Source organism: Vitis vinifera, chromosome 15 (genome assembly GCF_030704535.1).
Source record: "Vitis vinifera cultivar Pinot Noir 40024 chromosome 15, ASM3070453v1".
NCBI lineage: Eukaryota > Viridiplantae > Streptophyta > Magnoliopsida > Vitales > Vitaceae > Vitis > Vitis vinifera.
The window spans coordinates 15,155,890-15,167,264 of NC_081819.1; the positions used below are offsets into that span (position 1 = coordinate 15,155,890).

An 11,375-nucleotide genomic window follows, 5' to 3' on the forward strand; every position below is an offset into this window, starting at 1 on the left:
TCGATAGGCAAAAAATTCATCAAAACTTATGAAAATGTAAGAAAAAACTCTTAAAAATGAAATTAGAAGTATAATAGACATTTTCAAATTATTTTGTTGAAAAAATTAATATATGTATAATATGATTTGCGATATTAAATTTAATTATATAGTGTTGGTTGATAAGAAATGTGAATTTTGTAAGTGTAGATTCATTATGAAGTTAAATTATTATAAATATACTAATTATATGATTTAATTATATTATTATATTAAGTTAATTTACTTATCTCTATAGAAAATATATTAATTAATTGTAAAAATGTACTGATTTAAATTCAATGTTATATTAATTTAAAAATGTACTAAGTTAATTTATTCTCAATATACTATTATTACACTTGAATATCAAAATAAAATTATTAATTTAAAACTAAATTATTGCAAATTTACTAATTATGTTATTTAAATATATTTATGATTTTTATTTTAAAATGTTGGTAATTTTGATACAAAATATTTTTATTTAAAAATATTAATAATTTTATTTATGATTTTATATTTGTTTTATATTTAATTAGCATACAAAATAAGTTAAAAGATAATTTAAATTAACTTATTTATAATAATTTAATTTTTTACCGATTTTTCATCAATATATCCAATATATTTTCGAAATTTCAATGATTTTTTCTCATTTAGGGTCGATATTTTGCTTGTATCATCGATATATCCGTGATTACCGATATATCATCGATAATTACCGATATTTCCGTCAGACGATATATCTTATCTATATATCGTATCCATCTTCTCCGGTACACGACATATCGTCGATATATCCCGATATTTTCTTCTTTGGTTATATGTCGTTTTATTTTGTGAAAAGATATATAAAATTATTTTTACTCTTTTGTTATTATCAAGATATGTTGTCTCAATCACTAAATTTAGACATAAATGTAGAGATTGGTTGAATATAAACTAGCCTTGACCAACTCGATATTGAGTCAAACAAGTCATTCAGTCCAACTAACTTGAATCTAAAAAGAAATTTGATTGAACTATACTTAAGTTAAAATTTTCTTAATTTGGATTGGACTATCGAACTTTAACTCTTCATGTGAATATAGAAACACGAAAACCAAAGCACCAACAAAACATGTCTCCTTCCTTCATTTGAGTGTCCATACATCCTTGATGACAAAGGCAAAGAATCTCACTCAATAAAGAGAGTACCACCATGAATAATATGGACCCCATGCCAACCATATTTCAAAGTGCCCTAATCTTTCCAACATGAGTCAACCTATTACACATATAATGTTCAATCTTTCTCATGCAAGACATTGTGTCTTTTACTAAAGCCCATTTTTTGCAGTGATGTCCTAATGCTTTTGATTCTTTTTGTTTTCCCCTTTTACTTTTCTGCTTATATACCACAAATAGTAGCCTAGCAAATTCAAAGCAAAGTGCTATTGTAACTCACATTATCCTTCATTCATTTATTTTTATATGCTTGTTTAAGTAATAGCATTGAAATTCTTTACAATTATGCCAAGGAATTGATTTGGTACTTACTGAATTTGAAATACCATTAAAAGTATATGATAAAATTTAAATCGTTAGATGAAAATATAAATATATGAGATCATATTATAATAAATGAGATCAAATACAAATAAATATAATTGAAGTGCAAAAACGAGACATAAGTGAAATATAATTCAATGAATCAAATTATCAGGGGTGACAAAATTTGATACGATTCGCCTATTCAACACAGACTCAATACGTTTTTCGTGGATTTGGGTTGAATATAAATGAGTTTGGGTCAAATTCATGTCGACTTACATGATCCATATAATAAATAAGTAATTTTTTTTTTATCAACATACATAACATGAGTTTGACCCAAATTAACCCATTTGAAAATGATAGTATTAATTTAATTATATCTTTAAACTATTTAACCTATAATTAACTCATTTTAAATTTATTTTTAAAATATTAACTATATAGGCATATACAAGACTTAACTCAATTTAATTATTAAATAAAAAAAACCCGATTATTAAATGAGTTAAATTTATTACACATTGTATTACCTGTTTAATAATTAGATAACATTTAAATTTATGTTTTTGATACAGTAATTATTTGTTTCACCCATTAACACAAATTTTAAGCCCTACAAATTATACATATGATATTATTGGTACTGATTCTGCTTTTCCACCCAACCCAAAAGAAATATCTAAAATTTGAGGGGTTGAATTTTGGACCCTCTATTTTCAGTGACATAAAAGAAGCAATAACTGGAACAGGAAAATTCAAAGTCAAAAAGAGGCATTTTCAGTTTTTTCCTTCCATGGAAAACCGTGCATGAAACTTTCATTATCAAGTTTTGAATTTTTTATTTTTTATTTTAATTTTTGGGTAGCCAATATCTTTATACATAGCCAATATGCTGGTCATTGAAAGACAAAAATTTGGTCAAAAGATGACCATTTTAGTAGGGGGATACATGACTCCTCTATGGGTTTGAAGCCCATTTTTTTGCATTAATTAAATAGAGATTAAGAGTTGAATAATGAACTAAGAGCTGTCCTCAAATGTCCATTTTCATTCCCACATGGCTTCTTAGTAACACACACAATCACTAAAATGTACATTATATTACAACTCATTGACAGGTGGCAAAAATGACCAATTCAATGACAGGTGGCACTTCATAAAAAATGGGCCATGTGGGAAAGTTGAGCATTTTTTATTTTTTTTATTTTGATGAATAATGAGAGGGAGATCTTGTAATGAGAACATCTAAGATTTCTCAGGAGCACAAAAAAGGCTGTTACAATTATTAGAAATGAAGGCCCACAAGACTGAGCTCTGATTTTCTTTTCTCATAATCCAAGGCTTTGGTCCCCTCCACTGCACTCCACCCCACCCTCCAACAACTCTCCCACTCTTTTATCATCTACTCTTCATAATTATCTTATTCCTTTCTGAAAGCTGAACCCATAGCCATAGCTCTGGTACCTTCAATCCCACCTGTGGTTGAGTACCCTAGTACTTGTTCCTTGTTTGGGTTAACTTTCATTTTTTTTTTTGGCTTTTATTAAAAATCAAAATTAAAAAAAAAAAGTCATAATTTTAAAAAATAGTATTAATATTATAAAAATTTATTAAACATATTTTTTAATGAATAAACAATAATATATTCATAAAAAAAAGACACATCAAGGAACACAAAAAATGTACAAAAGAGGTTAAAAAAATGTTTCAAAGAGAAACAGGGGATCAATAAAAAACAACACCCCTTTAAACAGAGTTCAATTAATCTACAAAATCAACAATAAAAGACACATTGGAGACTAAATACCCATTGGCCCAAAGGAAAAAAGATTTACACATTAAACGGATGACCCTCATTTTCAAAATTCCCATTGTTTCTTTCTTTCTAAATTATTCAAACAAGATGAATTGTCAAAAAAATGACTTTTTGTTTCTTGGAAGTCTATCCAAACAGGCCTATATTTCATGAAAATGAATAATTTAAGGATTTTGAATGGATCGAAACTGTCTATATGCATTTGGGTGTGAAAATGTGTAGAAGGCGTAGGAGCCAAGACCTTCCATGGCAAGAATGGTAAATTACAAAGAAAAATGATTGCTGGGAATGACCATTAAACTCATCATAGTTTCTTGAAATGGGTTTTAGTCAACACTCCATATAATGGGATCCTAAGTTTAGACCCCTGCCCACAATCCAATCCATAACAATAATCAGAGGTAGAATTATAATCCCACATTTGTAATGGTTTATTCTGTATGGGTTTAGGGTTTAGGGTTTTAGCATGGTTTATTTCCCATTTATTGATTAAAGACATGATACAAACATGGAGGTCGGGAAGAATGAGAGAGTGGCGTTGAAGGGTGGCTGCTACTGTCCATTGTCCATCTTTATTTTGTGTAGCTAACTAAAACAGAACATGTGCCAACAGTCGCAGTGTGTACTGATGGGTCTGCCATTTCACACTACCCACATAGCTTATAACCTCTGAAAGAAAGATCAAGAAAACAACAGGCTTATTTCCTATGTTTTCTCTCATTATTTCTGTGGACCACTGTAGAACAAGTTCCATCCTAACGAATAGAACTTTAACCTCTCTATAAGCATCTAGATTCGGGTTTGGATTGAACAAGAAGATTACACCAAGCCAAGAATGGCCACAGGGATTTTCAGGGTACAGGGTAAGGCCTGCATATGTTGAACCAAAGACTAGATCAACAGCCTGATTTTATCTTAACCCAATCGGTTTTAGACAGTCCAGAATGGAATGTTAAAAGCAGTAAGCTGCATTCCTATTGTGCCAAAGATGATCCACTACCTCTTGCAACAGTAACCGAAAATAGAAAAAGAGGAAAAGAAAAAGGCCATATATTTATTCAGCTGCTAAAAGAGCGAACCTCTGATACAACAATCCAAGCAATTTCCTATACAGAAACATTCCCTTTCCCCCCTTCCCCTACCAAAATGGATGATAAAACCGCAAAATTCCACATATTTACACATCGAACGAAAAAACATCAAATTAAAATAAGAGCTCATCTCTAAAAATCCCAGCCCTTATTGGTATCAACTTACCTCAAAAACTTCCACAAAAGAATATTCAAGCAGCAATTGCATAGGATTTTTCACATACCAATGTAAGTGCCTCCATGAACAGGCCAGAAAAACTGGTCATTGCCTGGAAAACCCCTGGCAAGCCTGTTTGAATGTTATTCAGTGTCAATGCTCTGGTCACTTCTACCGCCTTGGAATGCCTCACCATCTCATCTTCAACTCGCCTTTGGCAAGCTGCAAGCTCAGCTTTCTTCTCAGAAAGTGGGTCTCGGGCATCCAACCCCTGCCCATTGTCGGGCCCAGAATCAGGAAGCCCTATACCAACCATGGAGTAAGAGTGGTAGAACTTCTTTTCTATGTTCCGAAGAGACGAAGCCTTTTTCTCAAGCTCTTTTGATGCAGTTTCAGTTCGCTTTTTAATTTTGAGCTCTTCTGCTTGTTTTCCGGATATTGCATGGACAACATGGACAAAGCTTTTGATGGCCTCAGAAGCTACTGTATCTGGGAGACGGTCAAGGGCTAATTTCCACTCGTCAATAAAGGCAAAAACTACCGACTGCTCCCTGTGGCCATTGATGTTGTCATTGTTGAGAGGGATAAGTGTGAGTCTCAGCCAGCCTTGGAGGGACAGGATGAAGTCCCTTTGATACTTTATAAGGCGGCAGAAGCTGGAGTGCCAGGCAGAGACAGCTGACTCAAGGTCCCGGGTGGCCTGCCGGTGCAATTCAGAGGTTGATTCACCTTTCCCTACTCGATTGACAAGACCCCGCACTTGCTGCACAATATGGTTCTGAACTTCATGGAACTGATTCATCGATTGCCACATGTACATGAGCCTGCACTCAATAGATTATTCACATAAATGATTTTAATTTCAAGCATCAAGCTTCCAACCAAAATAATATGACAACAGTTCAGCTGGCCATTATTACACCAAAAACAAAGGTGGTTTTGTAATTAAACTATTATATAAGAAGGCTAGGACTGGAGAGGAACAAACATTTTTTTTTGACAAGAACAAAAAAAAATCACTATTAATTTCACATAGGCATATAAAGTGGTGGATTGAACTAGGGTAATTAGGCCTTTGTAAAGCATTTCATATGATCCAACATATTATTATCATCACATTGTCCACGTTTTGCCCCCACTGCTGTGGAGTGGGCTGCAAGGTCACATTTAGCAATCTGCTCCCTAACATTCACATTTTCCATTCTTTTGCATCTTTCAAACAAGAGCAACAAACTAGTAATCGGAAGAGTTATCTATGGTCATTTCTAAAGATAGGAGGCCAACACAGAAGTCAGACCAAGATCTAGGGGTGGCTACATACTCTACTTCCTCATTCCCAAAAATAAGCAAAAGTTTCATTTCTTCCTCTATCAGTTTTAGCATAACTGCATAACTTTGGAAAGCTAGGGGTCAGTCTGGCTGCAGAAATGAATTTTTTTTTTTTTTTTGAGAATGTTCTCATTTTCCAAATGAAAATGATGAAATGCTCAGGACCTTTTTTGGATCATTGTCAATAGCTAAACTACTTGCCTTTTTGTCTCTCCTGTTCTTAACACTAAAAGCCATCTTTTCCTGGGCCAGATAATTGGTTGGTGAATCCATAATTTATAGGGAAAAGTCTAGCAGCATGCAAAGGAAAACTAATATGACCTGCCCGTCAGGTGATCATTTTATAGTTCTTGGACCCTCCTGGTTAGCTGGTAGGCATGGAACAACAGACACAACAATTCATGTCACAATCAATAGAAACATTATCCAGGTCTCTTTGGTAATTTATGTTCATTTCATACAAGGTACAAACCTACAGGGACCCAACACAACTCCTTTTGCTAGTCATCCCACAATCTTCATGCTGTTTACCCCTCCCTATGTTTAATCATCTACCGCTATATTAGTGCCCCCAGTAATTAATACTTTGAAATAAAGGTTTTAGCTTAGTGCTTGTTTAGATACACTTCCTATTTTCTGTTTTGAAAAAAAAAAATGAAAGTAACTCCTATATTTCTATAAAAGGCATGGACTTACCTTATGTACTTAAACAATTACTTTTAAAACTTTTAAATTTGAGGTAGTAAAAGGTTTTTAATATCTCAATTTTTTTAAAATAGTTTTTTCTGATCAGAAAAAAGAAAATTAAATAGTTTTTAAAAATCATAATCTTTTTAAGTGTCATGGAGTTCTCACATTTTATATAAGAGTTACTATCCTTTTCTGTTGTCAAAAACAGAGAACAAGTGCATGCAAATAAGATCTTAGTTTACTGCATCCAGAATCCCGTCCAGAAACTTAAAGACAGCCAAAGGGTGGACCATACCACAGTAAAAGCTGATGTACATAACTCCCCAAAAATCAACTGATTTTCGATGGGTTGTGAAAAGGACAATGGTCCCCAAGAAAGAAGGTAGCTAGAAGTTGGACAGGCTAGGACAATGGACACCTGCCGTTACTGAGGGGCTGAAGCAAGTGGCAAAACAGAGCAGTGCCTCATAATTCTTCACCTACCAATACAATACACCAGTGGTCAACACTGGCATGTCTTTCATATGAGAGTAAAGTGCAATGTGATTTTATCACCAAAGATGAACTTCACTCACTCTGATACCACTATTTGTGTAACACAAAAATTATTAGTGACAATCTAGAAAAATAAAACCATCCAATCTATGCCCTAATTCCTGTAATTCCTTGACACCATAAAAGTTGGATGGTGGCATAGTTTTGAAATATGTCAACAAGAAGCATGGAAGTTGATATTCAGATTTAGCTATAATATTCAAATTGAACTTTAAATTAAACTTGAATTGGAAAAAAGTAGACAATTTTGGAATTATACTACAAAAAATTTTACCATTATAGTTTTCATTAATTCAATGAAGATTTCACATAAAAATGCTGAACTTTTTTAAAATTGGGGAAGCTGGGAAAAAATCTTTAATAATTCTTAATACATCAGGCCACCCTAATTTGACCATAATTCAATAATATTGACAAATCATTGAACAACACAATGATTTGCAACTTATAAACTATGCTAAAGATATGCTTGCAGTTTCATCTCCATTAGGTCTAAAGCTTTTATGAGCTCATATTTAAATGTTTGGGTTATTCTCATTAAAGATATCCACTCCCCAATCATTTTGTCAATCCGAGTTAATATTTTCAGTTTCTAATCTATCATGCATGCAGCTATATTACAATCAAACAAATCAAAATAGAATGTGAACTTACCCGTGACAAAGCTCGACAAGCTGCGGAACAAGATCAGTGTCTTTAAGTTCATTGATGGCAGTGGAAGTGGTGGAAACAGCCTGAGATGTGACAATAATTAGTGATTGCAATCTCTTTATGGCAGCCTTTGTCTTGTCTAACTTGATCTCATCATCCCCCTTGTACTCCTGGCTCTGTAGTGTAGACAACTTCTTTTCATGTGCAATCTTCACACCTTCTCTAGCCTACAATTCATCCAAAATCAACTCCCTGCATTAGCATCAATCGATATTTTGGCTTCAACACAATTCAAACGCAACAGCACAAATTAATCATACAAGCCATCCACATAATGAAAAGTACCACTAGCAGAATTTCAAACCTCTGCAGTTCCCCTTTTTCCTCACTTGCAATTTCTTCATTTCGTTTTCCTCTGAGAAAAATTTCTCTTCACCTGAGATGATTGACTTGACAATCCCAAGGTACAGGTTGGAAAAGCAAGATTCCCAGGTATTGCTGAACAAGCAAACTGCATAACCCACAAGCCCTTTTTACCCTCTTTTCCCCTAAAAACAGCCTTTTTCCTGTTCATGGGTGTTTCTAATACTTTCGCCTTCAAAACTAATAACAGTGACTGAAGAATCGACAAAATTGCCCATTTATGTTCAGGAGTATTTAGCCATGACTAGAAGCCCTCCTAAAGTCCTTGCAGTTCTTCCATTTCTCAGAAAATGACCATCTCATCACACCTATTTCCTTATCCTTTTCTCTTAGTACAAAAAAAAATCCAAAAAGATTGCATTATGAACTAAAATTCTATAATTTGTTACCATATCCACCCAAACTGTAAGCATTTGACATAGAAACAGAAGATTCTTTCTGGGTGAGTAAATTTCAACTAGAAGAGTTGGTTGGACAGAGACCCACAAGTATGTTGTCTCTGTCAGCCTAACAGTTATTATTGAAGACACTTCATCCATTAACCCCACCCCACCAAAGAAAAGAAAAGAAAAGAAAAAAAAAAGGGTAAACATATCGATAATTATGAAATAAAATGGAAAGGGCATTTTTGTCATTTGGTAAATATTGCGGTGTGGTCACGCAATAATGTTTGGTGGATATCCTCGTCATTTTATATAACATTTTGGTCAATTTGAATAATTAAGGAAATGACGAAAATGGTCCTGTACCTTGACTTCTTCGTAGAGTTTCTTCTCCCATGCGAATAGCCGGTCCAAGGTCGAGGAAAGGCTCTTTGGACCGCCCGGTTCATGGAGCGAACCGGCGTCGAGCTGGTATTTAACCGCCAACGGCGGCTTGGAGGTCCAAGTCGAGCTCAAGTTACTCAATACGCCACTTGAATGATACACAGTTTCTGTAACGATAAATTAAATTGAATTGGATGATGGAAATTTCGCGATAAATTCACTTGCCGTTTGGTTGGTGAGAAAGTTGGAGGAAATAAACAAGAAAATTAAAAATTTTGACTGTCCGGTACTCCGGTTTTGTGTTTGTTAAATTCCACTGAGCTTAAGTGAGCAGAGTAATTTGTATTCTTTTCTTGTCTTTTCTCACCAACCAAACAGGCTAAATTTTGAAATGTAGATTCAGATTAAACATACTCTTCAATTGTCGGAAGCTCCGATCGAGCTGAGCTCTACCAATTTCGAGCATCTCGGAAACGCGTTCACCTGCTGATGCAGCCTGGTCGAAGTACTCCTTAAGTGATGCAACAATCTCGGATAAATCTCGATGCCGTACAACAATTTTCAGATCGGAGATTTCGCCGGTTCCGGCGCTGTAGCTCACGGACGATCCGGCGTCATCGAATTTATTCGACTTGCTTGCAGGGGGGAACTTCGATTTAACAGTAGTAGGTTCATTGTGCACCGAGGATCCGAAATTCGATCGGTTCCCGATCTCGGATCTGGACTCTACATCTCCCTCGTCTGATGAGCTTGTTGTGCTGTAGTGGTCGCCCCATTCGCTGCATTGAACCTCTTCTCTCTCAGTTTCCTCTCCGTCGTCATCAAGGTGATGGTGCTGGTGCTGGTGCAGGCGCTCGGAGTGCTTGTCGCCGTTGGTAGGTCGCCGAAAGAATTCAGAATCTGGAGGCTCGGAGTGCTTGACGTCGTTGGTATGTCGCCGGAAGAACTCAGATTCTGGAGGCTCGGAGTGCTTGTCGCCGTTGGTAGGTCGCCGAAAGAACTCAGAATCTGGAGGCTCGGAGTGCTTGACGTTGTTGGTATGTCGCCGGAAGAACTCAGATTCTGGAGGCTCGGAGTGCTTGTCGTCGTCGGTATGTGGCCGAAAGAACTCAGAGTCTGGAGGCTCGGAGTGCTTGTCGTTGTCAGTATGTCGCCGAAAGAACTCAGAGTCTGGGGGGGACGGAGGGTAGAAATTCTCCCAGTTCCAGACTGATGATGTCTGAGAAGGAGTACTCGAATAGGTCGAGTGCGCCTGATAAGCCGTCGGAATATGATATTTTCCGTCGGACCGCTGACTCACAGGAGACGAAGCGAGGCTCGATTCGGAAAGAATGTGAGGGAGCTTTGGAGGCCTCCTCGGGCGAGACGAGTTCAAACTCGACGCAGAGAGTATATGCGGCAGCTTGGAGCTAGCGATAGTCGGAGAAGGCGAGGGGGAGAACGCCGGTGGCGGGGGCGGCGGTCGGAGAGACTGCGCCTGTGAGGGCACTCGCGGCGGAGGCTGATAAGAATAGTTGGAAACCGACGAGGGGTTCCGAAGCAAAACAGCAGGGGTTTGGTCTGAAACGGAGAGGGGTTCTCCGGCGGCGAACTCGGAGAGAGCAGAACCAGTGATGCGAAGCGAACGGCAGTAGTCAGCGTGAGCGGCGGCAAGATGATGGCGGGCATAGACGGCCTCCTTCATGAGGCGGCGCCGCTCCTTGCACCGCCGCACAGCGTCCTCGTTGTCGAGCTTCGACGCCGTACACCCCATCACAGCACACTCTGTTTGGAAACGTACAAGCAGTGCCAGCAAAGAGAAAATATCCAAAGAGACAGCTCCGGCGGTGGTGGTGGCGCCTTTTTTTGAGTTCTAGAGAGAGAGAGCTCTTATACTCGCTCTCAGGGCTGTTGATGTCCCATCCCCCACAACACTTTTCCTTTTTCCGTCAGACCCCTGTATATATAGTGTTTTTGGCAACAAAATCGATCAACTAATAATCATCTTTTGCATTTCTAATTTCAAATTCATGATTCATTACACGTTTCAGCAAAAACAACCATTTGTTTTTTGTTTCTGTTTTTGTTGTTTTGTTTTTCGTTTTCTGCTTTGCTGTGAGTAATGTGATAGAGTGGATCTTAAGAAAAATTGGGTGGGCCCACAGTTTTCCTACAAATGTATTTTCTGTTTTTGCTTTTCTTTTTCAATTTGCTTTACTAAAAACTTTAGTATAAATAAAAATATATATAAATTTTACTTTTTAAAATATTATTATTTGAAATAGTATTTTTTAAATAATTTTTAAAATTATTATTTTTCAATATAACTTTATAGAAGTTGTTGTATCTCAAATAAATTA

At 36.3% G+C, this 11,375-nt stretch overlaps 1 protein-coding gene across 1 annotated transcript; it reads right to left on the reverse strand.

Annotated features, from left to right (window-relative positions):
* Positions 1-4,407: 4,407 nt before the first annotated feature.
* LOC100266818 (nitrate regulatory gene2 protein) lies at positions 4,408-11,084 on the reverse strand. Its single transcript, XM_002273435.5, has 4 exons — positions 9,451-11,084; positions 9,019-9,203; positions 7,850-8,073; positions 4,408-5,445 (listed from the first exon to the last, which is right to left on the reverse strand). Exons 1-4 carry the CDS (start codon positions 10,787-10,789, stop codon positions 4,656-4,658), a joined length of 2,538 nt encoding a protein of 845 aa, XP_002273471.2. The 5' UTR covers positions 10,790-11,084; the 3' UTR covers positions 4,408-4,655.
* Positions 11,085-11,375: the final 291 nt, after the last annotated feature.

Coding starts and splice junctions, on each gene's coding strand:
- LOC100266818 (XM_002273435.5), bottom strand. CDS start 10,789: ATGGGGTGTACGGCGTCGAAGCTCGACAACGAGGACGCTGTGCGGCGG. Junction 9,204..9,450: donor GAGCTTCCGACAATTGAAGA/GTATGTTTAATC, acceptor TTATCGTTACAG/AAACTGTGTATCATTCAAGT. Junction 8,074..9,018: donor AACTCTACGAAGAAGTCAAG/GTACAGGACCAT, acceptor GATGAATTGTAG/GCTAGAGAAGGTGTGAAGAT.